This window comes from Cucurbita pepo, chromosome 2 (assembly GCF_057944985.1).
Source record: "Cucurbita pepo subsp. pepo isolate OVF chromosome 2, ASM5794498v1, whole genome shotgun sequence".
NCBI classification, from domain to species: domain Eukaryota; kingdom Viridiplantae; phylum Streptophyta; class Magnoliopsida; order Cucurbitales; family Cucurbitaceae; genus Cucurbita; species Cucurbita pepo.
Window position 1 is genome coordinate 4,240,775 of NC_141799.1, and position 22,392 is coordinate 4,263,166.

Below are 22,392 nucleotides of genomic sequence, written 5' to 3' on the forward strand. Positions count from 1 at the left end.
GTCGAACGGCAAAAACGACATCGTTAGTCAAAGATCAATAGTTGGTGAATGACAACAACATCGTTAGACGAACGGCAAAAACGACTGAACAATGTTCAATGTAATAAAATTTAGACACAGACGACTTAATGAACACTGGTCAATTCAAACCATTAATAATTAATCGTAGAAAATATAAATGTGATTGAGATTGTTGAGAAGAAAAGTAACCTAAATAAGGATAAAGTTGTGAAATACAGATCATTTGTCAAATTTCATATTTATGGTTTTGATTATAAAATTTTTATTTTATATGTTATCAATTGGGTTAGAAATATATATATATATATATATATATATATATATATATATATATATATATATATATATATATATATATATATATTTTACTTTTTATACTTCAAAACAGTTTATAAAATTTTGATTTGGCGTTGAGAAGTACGAGGAACTTACATCTAATTACCAACTTTGAACAAATGTTTAATAGATGTCTTGTCAGTTGAATTATTCGATAATTTATCAATTATTAATTATTGTAATGAAAAATAATTAAAAAAATACATATATTTTTTAAAATCATTTAGCTTTAAAAATTGAGTTATTCAATTTTTTTTTTTTATCATTTACTACTATCTCAAAAATATTTTAAATTTTTAAAAAAGTTTTAAAAAATGGTTAATTTAAAGGAAACTTCAGTATATTATATATATATATATATATATATATATTTAAATATTTAAATATACTCTTACTAATATTAATTTTAAGGGTGGCATTAACCAATTTAACTTTTATAAAATAAAGTATTTACTAATTCTCTATTTATATCTTATAAATTATTTTTAAAATTTTTATTTTTATTTTTTTATAAAAATAAAGCATTAACATTTCCATTTTAATGATATTTTTGAATTTTTTAAAAAAATTAAGAGAATTATGGATAGGTTTTAGATATTTTTACGATAAAATTAAAAGGTTGAAGAGTATATTTTTATTATATTAATTTAGTAAAAATAAAAAATAAAAAAATAAAAAAAACTTATGGATATGAAATAACTTAAAATTTTCACATTGCTTTGGAAGATGGTATTTGGTCCATGGGGAGGGTTGGCGAATTAAGTACTAAGCTTCGCAAGGATGGAGGGAAATTCCGGAGAGATTTTGCCCCAATTTTCTGGGAATCCAAGCAAGAATCCAGGAAAATTCCTGTGCATATTCAAGAAATTCAGAAGACGGTGGGCTTGAAAGCGATCCATAACAGACGCGGTATTCATTTGTGGTCGCTTCTGCAGGTTTGAATACTGCACAATGAATATACGAACACATCCCTCTCAAATTCCCCAGAAATAGTCTTCTGCTAATTAATTTTTTATTCTCTTTCACATTTCAACTTTGAATCTTCCATTCATTTCCTTCCCCCCAACATCTATCTTATGGATGGAATCGGAAATTGGGGGTTTCAAAAAGTGATTATGGATGATAAAGAACATCTGGGACTAGGATTTAAACCTAATTTCTTCCACATTTTACCAATTTGTTCATGTTCATTGAGTTGTTTATGACATGATTTGTATAAATAGCAATGGATGTCGGATGTCTACTGATATATGTTTACATTCGTAAAGAATTTGGAAATTTCTCTCCGTTGTCCGTATTATGAATTTCAGTCTGAGCACTTGTAAATAGAATGTCAAATTTTGTTAGATAATCAATGTGTGGCCATGGTTGTTGGGATTTAGAGTTGGGGGTCGAGTTCTTTGGTTATTATACACAAGAGTCATAACTCTAAGAAAGCAAATGGTTCGTGTTAATTTCCACGCACATGAAATCTGTAAATTTCGTAGTGATTTGGACTATTTGACTCAAAAGTAGAGCAAGAAAAGAAATGGCATACCGTAGTCAACAAGTAAATTGTAAAGAAAATGAGTTCCTTGGGGGCAAATATAATGGAGAGGCTAAGCCTTTGGCTTTTACCTCTTCTGGAAAATGGGAAAGTTTCCCTTTCTGTTTTCTTTCTTGTTGTTTTCTCTAATAGTTGCTGGAAAGCATGGAACTCAAAGAAATGTGGGCTCAAAAATGATTGGTGGTGGAAAGGGCAGAATAGGGGCCATTGTAGACTGTAGTTCTAGAATTGGTAAAGAACAGAGTTTAGCCATGCGGATGGCTGTAGAGAGTTTTAACTGCAACGATCAAAATTTCAGTCTTGTCATCAGAGACTCCAAAAGTGATCCCTATCAGGCAGCTCTTGCAGGTAAGAGTTTGAGCTGTTTTGAAGTACAAAAACACCTGTTTTGTTCATTAAGTTCTAGATTAAACCAGCTTCTTTTTATGCATCTAACAGTGTTTGTCATAAACACAATATAAATAAACTATTGAATTTGCAGCTGAAGATCTGATCAGTAGGCAACGAGTACAGGTTCTTATAGGGCCACAAACCTGGGAAGCAGTTTTTGTAGTTGCCAAGGTTGGAAATAAGAATCAGATACCGATACTGGCGTTGGCTAATGACATGCCAAAGTGGGCAACTGAGAGGTTGGATTTTTTGATCCAAGCTTCTCCATCCCAGTTGAATCAAATGAAAGCCATAGCTGCTATTATTGGTTCGTGGGATTGGCATCTGGTTAATGTTATATATGAAGAAGGAGATTTCTCGACCGTGGACATATTTCCTTACCTTGAGCATGCTCTCAAAGATGTAGGAGCTGAAATAAGTGAATTTGTTGGTCTCCCCCATTTTGATTCTAATTTATTATCCACTGAACTCGAGAGGCTAAGACGAGGGCCAAGTAGAGTTTTTGTAGTTCATATGTCTTTCAAGTTGGCATTGCATCTACTTCAGACTGCAAAAGACATGGAAATGATGGGAAATGGTTATGTTTGGATCTCTACTGATTCTTTCACAAGCCTTGCACATTCTTTGAATGCTTCTACCAGTTCTTCACTGCAAGGAGTTATTGGAGTCGAGAGTTATTTCCCGGAAATCAACCCTCTTTTTCTTAACTTTTATATTCAGTTCTGTAGAAGGTTTAGATTAGAGCATTCTGATGAGTACAACCACGAGCCTAGTATTTTTGCGGTACAGGCTTATGAGGCCACAAGAACAGCAGCTATGGCAATGAGTGAAACCCGAGAAACAGGTCATCACTTGTTGGAATCAATCGAGCTCACTGATTTTCAAGGATTGGGTGGAAAGGTTCAATTTAAGGACAGAAAATTAGCCCCAGCCGATACTTTTCAGATCGTCAATATCGTGGGGAGAAGTTATAGGGACTTAGGCTTCTGGTCTAACGAATTAGGCTTCTCACGAGCATTGGGGGGAAATTCGTCTGCTAACTTGTCAATGAAGGATCTTGGCCAAGTGTTTTGGCCAGGTGGATCTACAGATACTCCAAGGGGATGGGCTGTACCGACAGATGCCAATGAGTTGAGAATTGGTGTGCCAACTAGTCCCATGTTCAAGCAGTATGTAAATGTGGAAGGAGATCAGACAGGAAACAATTTATCCTTCAATGGACTTGCAATCGATTTGTTTAAAGCAACCTTAGACCATCTGCACTTCCCTCTGCCGCACAAGTTCTTCGCTTACAATGGAACGTATGATGATTTAGTGAAGAAAATCTATTTGAAGGTAAGAACGAAATTTCACATATTCTTAATATAAGAGTTTCCTTTCGAATCAGTCATAAGCATATACTGAAATCTCATATGATCAAAACTTTTGTCTGAAGATACATCTGTTTTAAGTTGAGTAATAAAGCTAACACTGATATCTCATGGAAAGATCCAACAATTTTTATTTTGTTCTGCCTGTCTATTAAGGAATTCGATGCAGCAGTAGGTGACATAGCAATAGTATCAACGCGTTACGAACATGCAGAATTTACACATCCTTACACTGAAGCAGGACTTGTGATGATTGTTCCTACCACAAAAAATAGAAGTAATAGAGCATTGTTTTTCACAAAGCCCTTTACAGTGACCTTGTGGATTATAATTGCTGTGGTAAACGTGTATAATGGCTTTGTTGTTTGGTTCATAGAACGAAATCATGGTCCTGAACCTGAAGGTTCGATGTTTAATCATGCTGGAACCATACTCTGCTCTTCCTTCACCACTCTCTTCTCCTTGCATGGTAACTAAAACAGTTCATTAATTATGGTTATGCCATCTTTGCAATTGGAAGGAGGGGAAATTCACCATTGATATTGGCTTATTTGCTTGGTTAAAGGTAACAGGCTGCACAGTAACTTGTCGAGGATGACCATGATGGTTTGGTTATTTGTAGCACTCGTGATAACTCAGATATACACCGCCAATCTTACTAGCATGCTCACTATTCAAAAGCTCGAACCGACTATATCGGATATTGAAACTCTCCATAGAATGAATGCATTTGTGGGATACGGCAGAGGATCCTTTGTCAAAGGATATTTGGAGCAAGTTCTACACTTTCCTACTGAAACCATAAAAAACTACTCTACCCCAGAGGGTTTAGCTGACGCTCTCAGAAATCAAGAGATAGCAGCTACTTTTCTTGAAGTTCCCTTTGCAAAACTATTCCTTGCAAGATATTGCCAGGAGTTCAAGATTGCTGGGCCGACCTACAAAGTTGGAGGATTTGGATTTGTAAGATCATCTTGTTGCATTTAAAACTCTTCATTCTAAATATGTTTTCATCCCTGCTTCTTGATGTCCTGCAGGCGTTTCCGAGAGGCTCTCTGTTGTTACCATATATCGACGAAGCATTGCTTAAGGTATCTGAAACTGGGAAGTATAGAGAGCTGGAGGACAGCATGATTGCTAATGTGAAATGTGAGGAAGGGGAAGGGAAAGATAGAATTACAAGCCTCAGTCCCAATAGCTTCTTTTTTCTGTTTTTGTTGACTGCAGGAGTATCAACAATAGCACTCGCCTTGTACTCCTTCAATGCTCGTAACTCGAATCATCAGAGAAACACTGTTTGGAGATTAATGGTAGCTGTAATGAGACACTGGGGAAGCAACAGAACTCGATTTTTGCGACCGGGACCGGGAAGGGACGAGCATCGAACCATCTTAAATAACATGGGTATTCAAGTCTAGAGAACTGTATTTAGCTTTCATGTAACTCGAAGTGTTGGTAGTTCTAGAGCTCCCCCATCTTTGTAATGGAGATTAGAAGAAGATTGAACTCCATCACACAAATGAGGGAGCTCTAGTAGTGTTTGATCCAAATAATATGTGGTTTCTCGTGAATTGAATGTTTTCTCAAAGTTTTAAAATGCGTTCATGAAGGAGAGGTTTTCACATCTTTATAAGGAATGTTTTGTTTTTCTTCCCCAATTAATGTGGGATTCCACAAAGTGCCGGTGAGGACCTTAGGCTCACAAGGAAATTGGATTGTGAGATCTTACGATGATTGGAAAGATAAACAAGAGAAGCTTGAAAGGAAAAACACAAAGATGACAATATCTGCTAGCGGTCGGTTTGGTGTGTGTAGGTCTGTTACACCCAGGCATTTCTTAAATTAAGTCGTCCAAATTATATATAGTTAACTACCCAATAAATATATTTATTATATCTCACGTATTTAATATTCACACCTACAAAATAATATTTAATAATCTTCTTTTTGCCACCTATCTTCTCAACCAAACTTGTCACGTCACATAGTAATGATCAACTTTATTAAGATCTCGCGATATATGGTTATATTTCGATTGATTTTGATTATAATAAAATAAATACGGCTTATATTTAATATATTAATATTTTTTTGATTATATTTAAGAATAAAAAAATGGGAAGAAAAGCATTTAATAAATCCACCCTTAAAAAAAACCCAATCATCTTTAAAAAAAGAAAAAGAAAAAGAAATTGTTTTTGTTTTCATCAGCACCCTCCTAAACCAATCCCACCCACGTGTCAACACGTTGACCGTTGATTATCAAACTGTCAAGTGGACCCCACCGCGAAACATCCAAGTGAGAATTGGAAGCAAATCACGTGAACGAAGTCCATTTTGTTAAATTCAACTGACAGCCAGCTCCGTTTCCGTCTCAGCCATTCGCGGCGGAGCTTCTTTCCCTGAAGACGGCGGCGCCGCCCCATTCTGATTTTGATTGCTTCCCATTTTCTTCAAACTTTGTTGATGATAAACTTGCCTTAATCTCTCTATTTCCTTCCTTAATGCCTCTTGATGAGCTTAAAAAATAAACCCAATTAACCATTAATTAATTAATTAATTAATTATCATTTTTTCTCTAATTAAATTACCAAAAATAATAATAAATTACCATCTTTAAAAATCTTATCTTGAGCCAAAGCTGCAATTCTCTGTTTAAGAGCACTATTATCGACATTAAGAATCAATCTTTGATGATCCAAAAATGCTACTCTCGGGGACAACGCTGAAACTTCAGTCTAAATTCACAATAACAAAAATTAAAATAAATTTTAAGAAAAAGAAAATTAAAGAGAAGAATTTAAATAATTCATACCTGTAATGTCGTTACACTTCTCTCGAGCTCAGAAATGTATTGTAATTTCCTGACCCTCGACCTTTGTGCTGATTGTCGATTTGCTAAAATTCTGACACCGAACAAAAACCCACCCACCGATCGTTTATATGGTTTGATTCTATTATTATGTTGTTAATTACGTTAATTATGATGTGGGGTCGTTCATGCACGGATTATATCATAAAGTTGAGATCTTTTGTAGCTATATTAGTTCATGTGTTATGGGTATTTGTGGTTGATTCATACAAAATTAAAATTAAATAAAAAAAAAGAAAATAGTTTGAGAATTTGTTAAAAAAAATTGGAAATTCAATATTTTTTTTTTGTTTCTTTTGAATTGGTTGATTGATTTTGAGATGCGTTGATGTGATTAATTACCTCTTAACTCGTTTGGGATCAATGGTGTTATCACCGGCGGCGGAAGACGGCGGCGGAGGTTCAGATTGCTGCTGTAATTGGCGAGAGGAGCATTCGACCTCACCCGGTTCATTCTTCAATTGATGCGGCGGCGGAGGTTCCGACGGTACTGTCGTCGTCTTTTCATCGTTATTACTATTCTGATCAGAGGAGGATGAAGGGCTCGACGACGCCGGCACCGCCACGGAAATGTCATCGGAAAACATTGACATAAGTTGGTCGTCGTCAAGCCGGTCAAACGTCGGAGTAGCATGCAGCACGGCGACGGCGACAGTGGAAGAGGAGGAGGAGGAGTTACGACATTCATCGGAAAATGGGGTTTCGAGAAAAGCAATGGAGTCGCTAATGGATCTCCGGTGAAGGCCACGGCGGGTAGTGGAGAAGTCGAGAAAGTCATCAACCCATGAAGGGTTATGGTGGGAAGCGGCGGAGGACGGCGGCGGCGGCGGCGGAGGGGAATGAGATAAATTATGCATTGAAGGAGGAGGAAAATGAGGCCAATTTTGAGGGAAAGAGGGTATTTTTGGTGGCAATTGTGCCATAAGGGAATTTTGGACACTCAAATGGGTGAGGAGTACGGGTTTATAATGGTGTAATCAACCAAGCTTAACTAAACAGCATGGATTCTTGTAAGAATCGTCTTTGGATGATCACTAATAGTCGATTACAGGTTGCAGTCTCTTAATACTTCACAGTCTCGTTTGTCACAATATTATTATTTGATTAAAAAAATGTACGAAATTTTTTACTCTTAATGTTGGAAGATCGACGTATACGATGTGAGAGTGTTCGTAAATAATTATCGAAATAATATTTTATTTTTTTATAAATTGAAATTTCACTTTCATATAATTCAAGAGCCCCAAAGGTATAGGAAGAGGGAAAGTGGGTCACATGGGGGGTGGGATTAGGGACAGCTAGCAACAGCTGTGGGGAGGGAGGGGTTGATGCAACTTAGGCCATTTTTATTTATTTATTTATTTATTTTATTTAATATCAAAATTCTATAATAAATATAAAAATTAAAAAACATATATATATCGGACACCACGTGCCAATGTGACCCATTGGCCTTCATATCCCTCCGTTGTCGGGAGAGAAAACAAAACATTTTTTAGCAGGGTATGAAAACTTCTTACAGTAGACATAATTTAAAATCGTGAGGCTAATAACGATACGTATCGAATTAAAGCGGATAATTTCTGTTAGCGGTAGGTTTGAGTTGTTACATGTTAAAATTCTAATCTTTTTTAAGATGAAGTGAACATAGTGTAACACTAATTGATATTCTAATTTTTGAGATAAAGTGAACATAGTTCAGCAGTAATTGACATGTACTCATTTCTTTAAAATCGAAGATTTTAATCTCAATCAATGTTGTATTACAAAAATTATCATATTTTTATGATAATAGTATATATCTTCTTAGATTTGATACACGTAGATTGATTGAAGAGGAATACGAGGTTATTGCATTCGATTCTTAAAATAATATGAATTAATATTGAGTTGGTACCCAAAATTATTTGGTATCTCTCATTAATCATCGAACGCACACTACACTATTGCGTACATGGAGCTAGTCATTATCATTAGGGTATCCATTATGAATCGAACGTTTAGTTTTTATTTTTGGAATCATTTCATGTCGGCTGAATTATGACTCATTTAAAAACGTTGATACTATTTGTATAACTCTCACAGGAGTATAATAGTTTCTTCTTTTGTTGAATCGGAAGAATATGTATTTTTCTTTCATATATTTAATGGTGGAAGCCAACTCGTATGAAATAAGAGCGTTTTTTTAATTGAAATTCGAAACAAAACTTAAAATAATGCGAAAATTATGACTAAAATGATGATGTCTTCCCCTTCTGCTCCCCCATGTGAACTGTCCTCCTTTGCTTTGTCCCCAACTCATACTCACATGGCTGTCTCTCTCTCTACCTTCTAAATATGATCATCGTGAAATTAATGGTTTTTTTTTCTGATCCGAAAATTTTGATTCGAACTCGTTTGGTTGGTTTGAGTTGGATTGAATTGAATTAACGAAAATTTCTTGTTGATTTTCGTAAAATTATTATAAGTTGATTCAAACCCATTATTGTTTTTTTTATATATATTTACAATATAATTATTTAATGAAACTATTTTGGTCGATAGCTTAGAAAATGACTCAGTTTAATCCAACACGAACACATATTATTTTTTAATTTTTATATGTGATAATTATATGCATACTTTTTATGGTTAATAGGAAAAAAGAGAAAATATATATATAAAAAAAAAATTATAGAACTTTAAATTTTATTTTGAAAATATTTCAAAATTAAAAAAAAAAAAATCAATTATATTCTTAAAATATTTCAAAATGTCTGCTTTATTTAAAAAATACCTTTAGTAATACATTTTTTAAAAATATATATATATTTAGTTATTAAATTTAGAAAATTATTTTGAAAAAGGTTTTAAAAGGGTTAGTTTTTATTAAGAGAATTAATATATTTATTTTATAAGATAATATTTGAATAAATATTTAAATATTCAAACTGGAAAGAGTTACTAATATTTGAATTATTATTTAGCAGACGGTGGATATAAATAAACTTGAATGATTAGGGACCAAACATACATACATAATATATATTTAAATTTAAAGTCTTAGATACAAAGTTTAAGAAATATATTCCAAATTAATTAAAAAATAATGTGCTTGATTAAAATAAAAGTGTTAAAAATAATATTTATCCATAAACTAACATTTAATATCATTTAGTATTTTTTTAATCATTAAAATTTTAATATCTCCAAGTGACATATTTAAATTTTATTTTAAAAATATAAAATTAAATTTTATGTCTAATAAAATTTTAAAATTTTCAATTTAGAATAATTTGTAAGTGGTAGAAAACCAACCACAAATAATTTATAACCATTAGCCGTGTTCATATGACTCGATAATCTAACTAACCAAAATTATCTAATCCTAAATCATAAAACTTGAGTTGGATTATATATATATATATATATATATATATATATATATATATATATATATATATATATATATTCTGGTTTGAGTTGGTTTGAATTTTTTAAAAATAAAAAATTTGGGTCATTTGTGGGTTAAATTTTTTTGGTTGGGTCAACCTAATCAACCTGTAAGCACGTTACACCCTTACCCTTCTTTTAAAATTATTATGAAAATTAGGAATATTACCCATTATTAACGATGTATTGTGACTTGTGAATGTTTGATGTTTGATATTTGTGGGATTATAGTTATCAATGTCGTTGCAACTCACTTGCATGAAGTCGGAATCGCTAGTAATCGCCAGTCAGTCATACGTCAATGAATTCGTTCCCAGGCTTTGTATACACTGCCCATCACACTATGGGAGCTGGCCATGCCTGAAGTCGTTACCTTAACCACAAGGAGGGAGATGCCGAAGGCAGGACTAGTGACTGGAGTGAAGTTGTAACAAAGTAGCCGTACTGGAAGGTGCGGCTGGATGACCTCCTTTTCAAAGAGAGTTAATGGTTGTTGGGTATTTTAGTTTGACACAAATTAGATTTTGTTAATCCCAAGCTAAGTACCAATAATGGGGAGCATGTGCAGAGGCTTTACAGATTAGAAACCACAACAATGTATTTTTTATAATTAAGATTTTACCCAATTTTAGGCACTAACAAATTTTTTTTTATTTTTTATTTTTAATTTTGGGATCCCAATAATAATATAACAGTACCGTACGGGAAAGCAGCGATGTGAACCACACCGCAATTATTACCACGTGGGAACACCAACCACCCAATTATGTGTTTTTTTTTTTTTTTTTTTTTTTTTTTTTTCTTTATAATCTTTTTTTTAAAAAGTTTATTATGTAGACATAATCATGTGAACAAATACTTTTTAAAGGAGAATTTATATTTTTTTTATTTTTTTAAATTATACTCTTTATTATTCTTTAATTTTAATATTTATCCAATAATAGTCTTAAAATTTTAAAAATTACAAAAATATAAAAAAAAATTAAAAAATTAAAAAAATACTCTTACGGTTAAGTTTTTAATGAAAATTATTAAAGTTTCAATAATATAAGATCCCACATCAGTTGGGGAGTGAATATAAACATTCTTTATAAGTGTCGAGATATATTGTTTATGGAATATATCTTAGATATTATATCTTAATATTTAATTTATAGTATATTTTATTTTATTTTCAATATTTAATTAGTTTATATTTTCTTGTAGGTATTAGTTGCTGGCTTTTATCCTATCTAGAGGATATCAATATCAACTAGAATACACACTTTCCCAATTCTATTTCTATTTCTTAACAATAAGGGTGTGGAAATCACTCCCTAGCAAACGAGTCTTTAAAACTTTGAATGGAAGTTCAAGAGGGAAAATCTAAAAGGGATTTACGGTGGGTTTAGGTTGTGTGGAAACTTCTCCATAACATACTCGAAAAAGCCTAAAGAAGACAATATCTGGTAGCGGTGAACTTGGACTGCGTGGAAACCTCTCTCTTGCAATGAGCCAGAAAAAGCTTAATATCTGTCAGCAGTCGCTTGTGCTTAAATTTTTACATGTTTCAAAACTTTTAAAATAGGTTAAAAAATATTCTTTTTTTTTTTTTTTTTTTTTTTTTGAATTTATAAATGAAAAAAAAAAAGCTAATTTGTTGTTTTTTTAATAAAGAAAAAGGATTGTTGGAAGCCCAAGCTCAAGCCCAAGCATAAGCCCAAACTGAAGCCCAAGTTTAAGCCCACGTTCAAGCCCATGATTAAAAAGTCCAAGTATGTTAGTGTAAGCCCACACACAGTAAGTGGAAGATCACTACCGATTTGGGCGAAACGTTACGATTATGCTTACGACTGATCGTCTTCAACAATTTCAAAACGTCTCTCTGTGTTTCTCTTATGCCTTGGAGCTCCAATTCCCGATCCATTTTCAGACCCCTTCAATTCCAACCACAACCACAACCACAGTCATCCGATCCCACCTGAAGAAGCAAACTATGGCTGCTTATAGAACGGACGACGATTACGATTACCTCTTCAAAGTGGTTCTCATCGGTGACTCTGGTGTGGGCAAATCCAATCTCCTCTCCAGGTTTACGCGCAATGAGTTCAGTCTCGAGTCCAAATCCACAATCGGCGTCGAATTCGCCACTCGGAGTATTCGAGTCGATGATAAGATTGTCAAGGCTCAGATTTGGGACACCGCCGGTCAAGAAAGGTTCGTCGACTACTTCTTTAACTTCTGATTCTGGCATTGTCTTACTGTGGATCCTGATCATTCAATGCGTGTCTGTTTATTGAGATCTAATATTATAACTTGAGATTTTGATGGTTCACTGAATCGTTGGGAATTACAGGGACGTAGGATTTATAGGGCTTTTGGGTGTGTTCTTCTGTTCTTGGGGGGTCTGAGAATTAAGTAGCTTTCAGATATTGGTTCTAAGAGATTACTTGCTTGTTGAGATGGTGATCGCGTTATGTATCTGATGGAATTGGAGTTTCCGGGGATTAAACTCTTAGATTCCTTCAGTCTCAAGGAATTTGATACGAGTTTTAGAGTTGTGAATGAATTTTGATCGATTTTCTTAGAGTAGACTGAATTCTCTCTGTAACTAATAATCTGGATCTGATAAGAGAAGAGTACCAAACTATTCATGATGTGATTTTTGTATATACTTACTGAATCCATAAGACCGTAATGAATCAGGCTTGTGCCAAAATGTAGTATGCAATATCTTTTGTGTAGATTTGACATTGCTAGCAAAGCCTGATAGAGTAATACTGATAGAGATTTCATGATATGTTCACCTCAAAAGACCCTTAAACTATGTGAATGATGTATCTTATAAGCTTCTTTTTGGCAGATACCGTGCAATCACAAGTGCATACTATCGAGGAGCAGTTGGTGCATTGCTTGTTTATGATGTCACACGACACGTGACGTTCGAAAACGTTGAGAGATGGTTGAAAGAACTCAGGGATCACACAGATTCCAATATAGTGATAATGCTAGTTGGTAACAAGGCAGACTTGCGACATCTTCGTGCTGTTTCGACTGAAGATGCCTCGGCCTTTGCAGAGAAGGAGAACACTTTCTTCATGGAGACATCTGGCCTCGAGTCTCTGAATGTCGAGAGTGCTTTTACCGAAGTGCTAACCCAAATCTATCGTGTAGTTTGCCGGAAAGCGCTCGAGATTGGGGAGGATGCCACAACATTACCTAAAGGACAAACCATTAACGTTGGAAACAAGGATGATGTTTCGGCAGTGAAGAAAGTTGGTTGCTGCTCTTCATGATGATCAACTATTTGAATATGAGGTACATCATCAAAGGAGTGAATGGATGAGTTCCTAATGCTATGTCTTGAGTTTCCAATCCTGCTGGATTTGCTCGACCAAACATTTTAGTGTTTATGGTCATTTTGAGCTTCTGGGAGGGCTGGATTCATCATATTTGGAGTCTTTTGAAATTGACACTTCTTAATGTCAATTCCTTGTACTTTCTAGTCCGAGCTCACTCTCTTATATTGTTTCAAGTTTTGTAATGGCCCCATAGTCTTGAATTGTATCAGATTTCTAGGTAGAGATATCTATTAAATTGAGGTTGTATGTAGGTTAAATGTTCAGTTGTTAAATGGGAGCAGAATTTTTTAGTTTCTTCAGTTACATATTGTGTTTGATTTTGTTTTTTGTAAACCTCTCTTCCCAAAACCAAACCATCCTTGTTAGATATTTGGCTAAATTGTAAAAATGTCACAGGAATTTGCCCCTTCGATCAAAAAGATAGACCTTTCATGAACCTTCTATAAAATTTAAAGGGCAATGGCTATTTGAGAATGAAGCCACAATTCTCCATTCGCACATAAATAGAGACAATTCATATTGATAGATATAGATAACCATGAACATCCCTAACGAGCTAAAGTTACCAAGCAGAACATTTGATCCAAGAAATCTACCAAGTCAATGACAAAATATGTAAAAAAAATTACTTCAGTGATGTTAATCTGCATCAACCTCTGTGAAATCCTGTATCCGCACTGAATGCTTAGACGTTTTGCGTAGTTCATCAATTTCAATCGGTAAGAATGGATCAAAAATGACCTTTTCAGGCTGCAACATCTTGGGACAGGCTATAAGAACAAAGAGGTCAAGTGAGACGAGCAATCTAAAAACATTCTATGTCGTACATGTAATGTAGTAGATTCAAATACCAGCAACAGGGCATTGAGCTCGTGATCTCTTGGATTTTAGGTACTGCATTATGGCAACCTTTTCGTAGACGTGCTTGCATTCCGTACTGAAAATTGCAGAAAGTAGAGACAAAAAAGAGACTTAGTAGAAGTGTTTAAATGCACAATGGCCTGGCCGTACTGATCTATAACAACAGGCTATGGAAGTTAACTTAAACATAAGCATTATATCATCGATTGAAAAATAAAAAATTAGAATCGTCCTCTTCAACGTGTGGTTGAACTCAAAATAAAAAAAACCAAGAAAAAACAAGAAGACCTATACATTCCATGTGAGTGAATCTTTTCCATGTGAGTGAATCTTTTCCACAACCTAAAATGGTTATTTGTTTTAAGGAACAAAAAACCATTTCGAAACTCGGCTCTGAAAAAGTAGAAGATCCAAGCTCATTCTATTTTTTAGGCATCCACTTGAAAAATGAAACTAGAGAAAATAAGGCATGTAGCCATTCCCTTTCAACATCCATGCTGTTAGTACACGGTGAATAGAAAAACATGTTAGGAATAACGACTCTCCACAATGGTATGATATTGTCTACTTTGAGCAAAGCTCTCATGACTTTGCTTTGGGCTTTTCCAAATGGCCTTGTACCAATGGAGATGTATTCTTTACTTATAAACCATAATCATTTCCTAAATTAGCTAACGTGCGACTCCCTCCCAACAATTCTAACAAGCAGACTTCTTTTTCAATGCTAACAGAAATGGTTCCAATTCTTTATCCTTCATGAAAATATGTTTAGTTGTAACATACCTTCGAACAGGTTCTGCCAATTCTGTGACAGGCTTTCCACTCAACGGGCAAGTGACATTCAATAGATTACACTGAGTACTGGTCATCACAACGTCCTCCTGCTCCTCACCAGGCATTGGTTGTCCTGCGTGATGAACATTCTGCCGGAATATTGGGAGATAAGTTAAAGCACTGGAAAGAATAATGCAATTGGAAGAACAAAAAAATGGTTTCCAATCACTTATGAATTTTCTCTTGCTTACTTCTCATATGTTGGGAATTTTCACAGTATTAGTATAATTATTTGCACTGATTTGAGGACTTTCTTGTTGCTGCCACGCATAATCAGTTCTAAAGCCCGAATAGTAGAAAGTCATAGAAGTGAACTAACGCATTCCAAAATTTCCTAGTGCATATTAAAGAAGATGAAGATGCATACCCAAATAGCTTCTCTAAACTGTCGAATTATTGAATGGTTCTGCAAATTTGAAGATGAATTTTCGCTGACTTTTGCAACTTCATTGTCAAGTAGTTTCTCAAAATCAGTTAACTACATGATCAACATAGAATATTATGTACGAAGGAAGGAACCATCACAATGAAAATTAACCAAAAAAAAGAGTGTAGTGGAAAATGCATTCAAGCACCTCTTCTTGTGGTTCATATATATTTCCAACTGACTGAATTGCAGATGAAAAGTTGCTACATTTTTCATAAGTACCCAACAGCTCAACAACAGAATTTTCAAGCTCCTTGACCTAAAATAATGTTCAAATACGAAGTAAATCATTAGTTAAGGGTTCCAAGCAACAATGATCAACAATGAGCAATGAACATGTTAGGTACTTGCTTCTTAGTATATTTTATTACAAACAATATCTTATCCTAACAACATTCACTTCCAAAGTAACAAATTACAAAAAATTCTGAATATTCGAAATTAAGGTCAATAGTTCATAGTACCATCCTCGACTGATTGTCCCTCTCCAAATCCACCCCGATTTCCTTCATCATGATCAGCGACTTCCGTAATTCCTGAAATTAAGACAGTAAAATCCAATCACAGAAATAAACAGATAATCCATCATCATTCATCTAATTCTTAACAAATCATACTTTTCAACCTAATAATCTCAATCACTCCTCAAATTTAATTCACGATTCTTATCTCGTCTTCTCGGACCACGAACTGAACAAAACGGGTTGGGCGGGGGGATTTTCCATTAAAAGAATACACAAGATCATCTTCCAATAGTTTTTTCAGTTTTCAAATCAAGAAAACAAAGTTCACAGAGCAAAGTGAAGGAAATACAGCGTTAGAACTGACGCTCTATATAGGAAATCGAGATCTTAAAGCTAAAAACAAGATGTATTTAGCAACGGCAACTTCATTTTCCATGGCAATTAGAAAATTTAATCTGTCGATCAGAAAAGCACAAACAGTAGAACAAAAAGAACAACAAATTGAAAACATAAAAAGAAGAAATAGAATAGTATTAAGAAAGTTACGGCAAGCAGAGATTGATTCTCAGAGTTCATAATAGTGGCAGCGGATTTGATTCTTTCGGAAACGCCAGTTGAATTGGAATTGGAAGTGGACGCCATTCCTTTGAAGAAGAGATAACCGAAAGTGAAACCCCCTCCGGCGATGGTTTGGTTTAAGCGCCAAAAGCTAATACCCGCTTAGAAAAATAAAAAATAAATAAATAAAACTATGGTCCAGTTTAGGGTGTACATCAACCCGACAACCTGGACCAACCCAACCCGAATTATAAGGGTTGGGTTGGGTTGGATTAGCTTTTTGGATTGGGTTGGGTTCATTTTTCTAAACCCGAACTGACTCAGTTCGATTTTAAGTTCATGGGATAGAACTCTCGAGTTGACCAGAGCCAAATAAAAACATTAACAAACATAATCGTGACACTAGACCTCAAACTCAAACTTATTTTTGTGTTAAAATTAAAGATTTTAAAACCATAATACACTTTCCTACCATTCTAATTCCTATTTCCTATATTATTCTTTTGAAAACCCTAAACCCTAAAACCATTGGTATAAGGGCTTTTGGAGAAGTAGAGAGTAAAGTCACGAGAGCTTATGCTTGTCAAAGTGGACAATATCATACTATTGTGGAGAGTCGTGTTGATCTAATAAATTTAAAACTAAAATAATTAACGAAATATTTTGAATTTGGTAGTATGATTAGATTTTATATTTCATTGAAATCATATAAAAAAAATAAAAAATAAAAGTAAAAATAGAAAAAGAAAAGAAATTAATTAAATAAAAAAAGGAAAATGCAAATGTAAATGGGAACTGTCAATTTATTTGGAAAAAAGAAACAGAAATTAACTGGAAATGATCCATTAATAAATAATAAAATAAAATAAAAATAGTAAAAAAAAACAGATTTAAATACCAATGGAAGATGAATCAATCTTCAACAACACTGACTTGGAATCCAAGAAGAAGAAGAAGATGAATCCCTTCAATTCCATGCTTCCATTGTTTCTCCTCGCCCTCTTCGCCCTCTTCTCTCCGGCGAAACCAGACGCCGCCCTCATCCGAAACCTCTGCGGCAGAACCGAGCAGCCGGTGATTTGTTCTGCTTGCCTCAATTCCGACTCCGCCAGCCGGACAGCCAATGGGCGTGGACTCGCAGTCATCGCCGTCGGATGTGCGGAGAGGAATACCAGAGCAATGGCCCAGAGGATCGGCGACATTTCCCGTAGAACGCCGAATTCCCCTGTGAAGACGCTGTTGAACGATTGCTGGTTTTCCACAGGGTATGCCGCCGGCAATTTTCCAGGAATCAGAAGTGCGGTCCAAGGAGGAGATTATGCCCGTGCTAGAAACGGCGTGGAGATTTCGATTAGGAATGTCAATAGCTGCTTGGCTGGGTTCGATAAAAACCCTTCAGTCTCGGTGCCGTCGGAGGTTTTGGCGGGGACGGTGGCGGCCGTTCAGAGCTGCCGGATTGTTTTGGGGATATTGAACAACATTTAACATTTCTTGTATTTTTAAATATTTAAATTTCTAATGAGTTGAAACCTATGCTAGCTCATTGCTAGTTGGATATGGTCAGCTTTAGCTCATTGGTATCATTGTCAACCTCAAGAAATTATGATTTTACAATGCATATAATGCGGAAATCTTTCCACACTTGAATGTTTTGTTCCCCACCCTTTTGGGGGTCAGCATTTTCATTAACACACTGTTCAGAATCTAGCTCATATATCATTTGTAACAGCCCTATTGTTACCTTTTGCCCATTATATATCGTCTATCAGCCTCATGGTTTTAGAACATGGTTTTAGAATATTTATCTTTAAAAAATATTCTTGAGATTTCAAACTTTTAACGTTTAAATTTTAAAAAAAAATTCAAAAACACCTTTCTACTTAAAAAAAAATAATCTCACAATTAGTACCAGGTTTCAAAATTAACGTTCCATCCATAAACACTTTTGTGATTTTTTTTTTTTTTTTATGAACGTTAAGATGATTAATGCTACCTTAATGCTACCTTTATAATTTTATAGGCATTTTGTAACGATATACTTACCCGCGTTTTATTACAATAAAAGTATTTTATTGAATAGAAAGCAAGCACCATGGAGGGCTAAAAGAGATCGTTGAAAACGGTCCAATATAACAGGCATAGAGATCAATAAATAACCAAAAGAGCTAACCATTTCGAATGCAATCTTTCAATATTGGGTCTGGGTCAAATTCAAATGACTACATACTAAGCAAACACAAATTGACATTGTTAGAGACCAACCATCCTTCATTGTACATAAGTACAAAGATGTTTTTTTTCCGTGAAAACATTGTCCTTCTAACCTCTCCATCTCTAGCCAAACAACTCACTTTCTTTCCTTCCGAATCTTTGTCTTTTGGGTAAAAATTGTGGCATAAATAGGAACGCGATGTGGCAGTGTAAGGAAGAGCATTGTTTTAGCCATGACAGAAGGTGCAAAAACAAGAACAGATATCACCAGATAAGAGCTATGATGCTCATAAAGATAGGTAATCAATCTCATTGTTGCTTCCCATATTTCAATTAAATAACTTTGTGCATTTAACAGTCAATATAAATGATACCATATGCAGAAAAAGTTATACAATCATATCAGAAAGCAACGGAATTCATTTTTTAATCTCAATGGCCTTGTATTTATAGCTGAGTTGCATCGGTACATGGAAAGAGTTGCTAAGATTTCCATTTATCATTTAACCTATGAGACTCAACCTGTTATTTCATTTGCATCACCAGCAACCAGCATATCCCAACTTCTTTACAGCTCAAGTGTATGCCTTTCACAAAAAGATTTAAGCCTCCCTAACCCTTCTTCAAGAAAGGACGGATCGACTGCAAAGGTGATTCGCAGCCAGTTCTTCAGCCCTACCGCCGTTCCTGAAACCAAACCACGATTCTTCGAGCTTCGGTTCTGTTTGAATTGTACAGATGAAATGAAGATCAAAAGCATTGATGTTTTTCAGGTCTTACCTGGAAGAATGATGAGAGATTCCTCTTTGGCAAGCTTGAAGCAAAAATCAATATCATCACTGATATCTTCAAGAAGTTCCATGTTCAGTCTCACCTACATTATTGCATCGTAGGGCGCTAAGCGACACGGGATTCATAAATTTTTATAAACTTAATTAGAGATTTCTTTCGTTACCATCATAGCCATCGATCCTTCGGGCTTGTGTGTGCATGTAATACAAGGGACTTCCTTGATCTTTCTGCAACATATTTCGGAGGTTTGCTTCAGAATATTGATAGTTTTCTTGAAGAAAACCTCATCAGTTGACTCAAGGATTTGAGGTACTGCAGCCTGATGCATCAATTCACCATGCAGAATTTGAATGAGAAGAAGTTTGCAACTTGGAATGATGCTAACAGTAATATATGAACAAAGCTAGGTTCGAGTTTTGGGTGTCGGTCGTGAGTTAATACGGTGACAATGGTTTGTGTTTATATGAAATTTGATATGCCTAACATCTTGATATGAACTGGTTAGTATGACAGAAGAAAGTCGTTTCATTCGAAAACGACTGGAATCGTAAATGACATGAAAAGTAGCCAGCATTTGAAACGACAAAAATATAACGTCTGAACCTGGATGAATGTTGCAGGACCTCCTAATATATCGAAATACTTCTTGATTCGCTCGATAGCCTGCATGTAACGATGGTACAGTTCAATAAGCATTAGATAAGGCAAACAGGTATGTCAGATAAAGCACAAAATATGAAGAACAGTGGCTAATTTAGTCTGCAATTTAGCAATCAAGTAGTGTGTGAGGGAAGTGGTGGAACCTTGGGGTTTTTGAACGTGCCCGAAGGATCACTAGTCACGAACCACCCAAGTCGCCAGCCCGGTACGATCCATCTCTTTGATAGTGATCCAAGGGTGAGTACAGGAACAGTTGATCCAAAAACTGCCATTGGCACGAAAGGTTTGCTTCCAAAAGCAAGATGCCCATAAACTTCATCAGCAATCACCAGAATTCCAAGCTTTTCTGCCGTTTCTGCAATCTGAAGGGCAATCAATCAACCAAAAACATTATGCAGACACTTCGGTCGTAAGATAAAACAAGACGAAACTAAACGAAAACAGCTCTCGTAGGTACCGTACAGTATTATACTTGAGTGGTTCAGTTCTATAATCTAGATTATAACTTACCTTCTTCAGATGCTGATAACTGTATACATTTCCGCATGGATTCCCTGGGTTGACAATAACCAATGCAACGGTGTTTTTATCTGCAAGCGTTTCGATGGCATCAAGATCAACCTCCCAACCTTGTTGAGGGAGCAAGTTAAAGTGCCGGACTTCAACATTCCGAAATGCAGAACAAAGTTCATAGATAGGGAAACCAGGCCTCGGAAGCAGTATATTTGCACCAGGACGAGCAAGCATCATCAAAGCAACATCAATCGCTTGTGTACATCCTGACGTAACGAAAACGTCATCGGACGACAACTTATATGGAAGATCTCGTGATAAATATTCAGCAATTGACCTATTCAATGATAGTTTAAACAAAGAAATTAGAAAACAAAACTATAACCTTAATTCGATGCAACATTTCATCAAATCACTCGATTACATGAATCTATCTGTTTAGCTGCCCTGTATCAGTTAAATGTTCATAGAAACAGAATTGGAAAGTTCCTTCACATGTTCAAACTTTCTCTTCAGCTAAGAATCATGCAGCTGGTTTCAAGCATTCAAACCAAAATCATAACTATCCCAAACAAGATCAGATCGTTCATTCAGTGGCTTTACCATGGAAAGTTGCAGGGCAGCATATGAACAAGTAAAGAAAATTACAGAAACAAATAGGCCAAGTAACAGATTCAAGAATTCTCACGAAGGGAGTGATAATAAAATGGAACACTCCATTAGTTTTAAAAAAGAAAGAAAGAACGAAAGAAAATCTGTCCTCTCCAAAGAGAAAGTGTTCTTTTGAACAGAAAATCTCTGGAAAAAGAGCAAGAACAATCCAACCTAGCATCTAATTCATGTAGAACAGCTGAATTACGGAAGAATTAGAAACAACTAGAAGCAAGAAAAGAAAGAAAAGAATCATACGAACAAGCCCAGAAGATTCAAATTCACAAAAAACGAAGAACAACACAAAATTCAACAACCTACATGCATATATTGAGTCATCAGCATTTTCAATTCCAATCCCCAAATCAAAAGATTCACATAAAAACGAGATAAAACCCCAGAAATCGAAATTAAAGCGAAACCTTCTCGTTTGGGGGAGACCAGAAGTGGGAGCATAGCCATTAAATTTCTGAGATTGAAGAGAATCAACAACAGCCTGTTGAGTAGCACGGGTAGTATGAAAACAAGAATAAGCAGAAGGATCGCCCATGCCGAGAGAAATCAGCCTCCGACCATTGTTTTCATCGACGTTCTGAACGAGAAGGCTGAGAATGCCTTTAATGGTGATGGTTGAAGCTGTGTCCATTTCAGGGTTCACAGCTCCAATCTCCATTATTATTATTGTCGATTGCTTTGGGAATGGTAAGAGAAATTTGGGGCTACCCTTTTATAGACGAGATTTGGAATTTGTTTCACAATTTGTGAAAAGGGTTCACGAATTCCATGCACGGAGACCACACGTTGAACTTGAAGCTGCCGCCACTCTCTCTCTGTCTCTCTCTGTCTCTCTCTGTCTCTCTCTGTCTCTCTCTATCTCTCTCCTCCTCCTCCTCCTCCTCCGCCTCCTCCTCCGCCTCCTTCGTCTCTTTCGTCTGCATGGAAACAAAATCAAGGGCATTGTTGGATTGCTCTGCGTCACTCGAATTTCAATTTTGTCTTTTTCTAAAATAAAATTTTATTTAAACTAAATTTAATTTAATTTAACCATTTTTAAAGTATCCAAATTAATATAAAATAAGAATTTATAATCCAATTGTTTAGAAACAGTTTAAT

The 22,392-nt window shown here is 35.2% G+C and overlaps 6 protein-coding genes across 8 annotated transcripts; 3 read left to right on the plus strand and 3 right to left on the minus strand.

Annotated features, from left to right (window-relative positions):
- Nucleotides 1-1,065: 1,065 nt before the first annotated feature.
- Nucleotides 1,066-5,285, plus strand: LOC111788743 (glutamate receptor 2.8). 3 transcript variants are annotated; one of them, XM_023669216.2, is made up of 6 exons: nucleotides 1,066-2,251; nucleotides 2,385-3,628; nucleotides 3,820-3,940; nucleotides 4,040-4,132; nucleotides 4,229-4,626; nucleotides 4,701-5,285. In XM_023669216.2, the coding sequence occupies exons 1-6, from the start codon at nucleotides 1,987-1,989 to the stop codon at nucleotides 5,079-5,081; spliced, it is 2,502 nt and encodes an 833-aa protein (XP_023524984.2). In that variant the 5' UTR covers nucleotides 1,066-1,986; the 3' UTR covers nucleotides 5,082-5,285. The 3 variants fall into 3 exon arrangements, with proteins under 3 accessions (XP_023524984.2, XP_023524983.2, XP_023524985.2); XM_023669215.2 differs by having other exon boundaries at nucleotides 3,820-4,132; XM_023669217.2 differs by having other exon boundaries at nucleotides 1,066-1,292; nucleotides 3,820-4,132.
- A 512-nt stretch (nucleotides 5,286-5,797) lies between these two features.
- Nucleotides 5,798-7,473, minus strand: LOC111789139 (basic leucine zipper 6). Its single transcript, XM_023669798.2, has 4 exons — nucleotides 6,878-7,473; nucleotides 6,479-6,569; nucleotides 6,275-6,401; nucleotides 5,798-6,182 (listed from the first exon to the last, which is right to left on the minus strand). The coding sequence occupies exons 1-4, from the start codon at nucleotides 7,456-7,458 to the stop codon at nucleotides 6,010-6,012; spliced, it is 972 nt and encodes a 323-aa protein (XP_023525566.2). The 5' UTR covers nucleotides 7,459-7,473; the 3' UTR covers nucleotides 5,798-6,009.
- Nucleotides 7,474-11,766: 4,293 nt separating this feature from the next.
- On the plus strand, nucleotides 11,767-13,611 carry LOC111789159 (ras-related protein RABA1f). The gene is made up of 2 exons (XM_023669819.2): nucleotides 11,767-12,163; nucleotides 12,810-13,611. Exons 1-2 carry the CDS (start codon nucleotides 11,790-11,792, stop codon nucleotides 13,240-13,242), a joined length of 807 nt encoding a protein of 268 aa, XP_023525587.2. The 5' UTR covers nucleotides 11,767-11,789; the 3' UTR covers nucleotides 13,243-13,611.
- Nucleotides 13,612-13,800: 189 nt separating this feature from the next.
- Nucleotides 13,801-16,617, minus strand: HPY2 (RING/U-box superfamily protein). The gene is made up of 7 exons (XM_023669820.2): nucleotides 16,441-16,617; nucleotides 15,895-15,966; nucleotides 15,579-15,689; nucleotides 15,371-15,481; nucleotides 14,953-15,092; nucleotides 14,160-14,245; nucleotides 13,801-14,078 (listed from the first exon to the last, which is right to left on the minus strand). Exons 1-7 carry the CDS (start codon nucleotides 16,534-16,536, stop codon nucleotides 13,948-13,950), a joined length of 747 nt encoding a protein of 248 aa, XP_023525588.2. The 5' UTR covers nucleotides 16,537-16,617; the 3' UTR covers nucleotides 13,801-13,947.
- A 735-nt stretch (nucleotides 16,618-17,352) lies between these two features.
- On the plus strand, nucleotides 17,353-17,937 carry LOC111787665 (cell wall / vacuolar inhibitor of fructosidase 2-like). The gene has a single exon (XM_023667683.2). It carries the CDS (start codon nucleotides 17,353-17,355, stop codon nucleotides 17,935-17,937), a length of 585 nt encoding a protein of 194 aa, XP_023523451.2.
- A 1,144-nt stretch (nucleotides 17,938-19,081) lies between these two features.
- On the minus strand, nucleotides 19,082-22,153 carry TAT7 (Tyrosine transaminase family protein). The gene is made up of 7 exons (XM_023670047.2): nucleotides 21,702-22,153; nucleotides 20,626-20,965; nucleotides 20,259-20,477; nucleotides 20,059-20,118; nucleotides 19,619-19,774; nucleotides 19,444-19,537; nucleotides 19,082-19,350 (listed from the first exon to the last, which is right to left on the minus strand). The coding sequence occupies exons 1-7, from the start codon at nucleotides 21,950-21,952 to the stop codon at nucleotides 19,232-19,234; spliced, it is 1,239 nt and encodes a 412-aa protein (XP_023525815.1). The 5' UTR covers nucleotides 21,953-22,153; the 3' UTR covers nucleotides 19,082-19,231.
- Nucleotides 22,154-22,392: the final 239 nt, after the last annotated feature.

What these genes read in the sequence shown, in the direction of transcription:
- LOC111789139 (XM_023669798.2), bottom strand. Translation starts at nt 7,458, where the DNA reads ATGGCACAATTGCCACCAAAAATACCCTCTTTCCCTCAAAATTGGCCT. An exon ending in GATCCCAAACGAGTTAAGAG is followed by an intron (nt 6,570 to 6,877) that starts GTAATTAATCAC and finishes GTTCGGTGTCAG; the next exon opens with AATTTTAGCAAATCGACAAT. An exon ending in GAAGTGTAACGACATTACAG is followed by an intron (nt 6,402 to 6,478) that starts GTATGAATTATT and finishes TTGTGAATTTAG; the next exon opens with ACTGAAGTTTCAGCGTTGTC.
- LOC111789159 (XM_023669819.2), top strand. Translation starts at nt 11,790, where the DNA reads ATGCTTACGACTGATCGTCTTCAACAATTTCAAAACGTCTCTCTGTGT. An exon ending in GACACCGCCGGTCAAGAAAG is followed by an intron (nt 12,164 to 12,809) that starts GTTCGTCGACTA and finishes TCTTTTTGGCAG; the next exon opens with ATACCGTGCAATCACAAGTG.
- HPY2 (XM_023669820.2), bottom strand. Translation starts at nt 16,536, where the DNA reads ATGGCGTCCACTTCCAATTCCAATTCAACTGGCGTTTCCGAAAGAATC. An exon ending in TATATGAACCACAAGAAGAG is followed by an intron (nt 15,482 to 15,578) that starts GTGCTTGAATGC and finishes TTGATCATGTAG; the next exon opens with TTAACTGATTTTGAGAAACT. An exon ending in AGTTTAGAGAAGCTATTTGG is followed by an intron (nt 15,093 to 15,370) that starts GTATGCATCTTC and finishes ATATTCCGGCAG; the next exon opens with AATGTTCATCACGCAGGACA.
- TAT7 (XM_023670047.2), bottom strand. Translation starts at nt 21,952, where the DNA reads ATGGAGATTGGAGCTGTGAACCCTGAAATGGACACAGCTTCAACCATC. An exon ending in GCACGTTCAAAAACCCCAAG is followed by an intron (nt 20,119 to 20,258) that starts GTTCCACCACTT and finishes CGTTACATGCAG; the next exon opens with GCTATCGAGCGAATCAAGAA. An exon ending in ATCTCTCATCATTCTTCCAG is followed by an intron (nt 19,351 to 19,443) that starts GTAAGACCTGAA and finishes GTTTGGTTTCAG; the next exon opens with GAACGGCGGTAGGGCTGAAG.
- LOC111788743 (XM_023669215.2), top strand. Translation starts at nt 1,987, where the DNA reads ATGGGAAAGTTTCCCTTTCTGTTTTCTTTCTTGTTGTTTTCTCTAATA. An exon ending in CTATCAGGCAGCTCTTGCAG is followed by an intron (nt 2,252 to 2,384) that starts GTAAGAGTTTGA and finishes TTGAATTTGCAG; the next exon opens with CTGAAGATCTGATCAGTAGG. An exon ending in TGAAGAAAATCTATTTGAAG is followed by an intron (nt 3,629 to 3,819) that starts GTAAGAACGAAA and finishes CTGTCTATTAAG; the next exon opens with GAATTCGATGCAGCAGTAGG.
- LOC111787665 (XM_023667683.2), top strand. Translation starts at nt 17,353, where the DNA reads ATGGAAGATGAATCAATCTTCAACAACACTGACTTGGAATCCAAGAAG.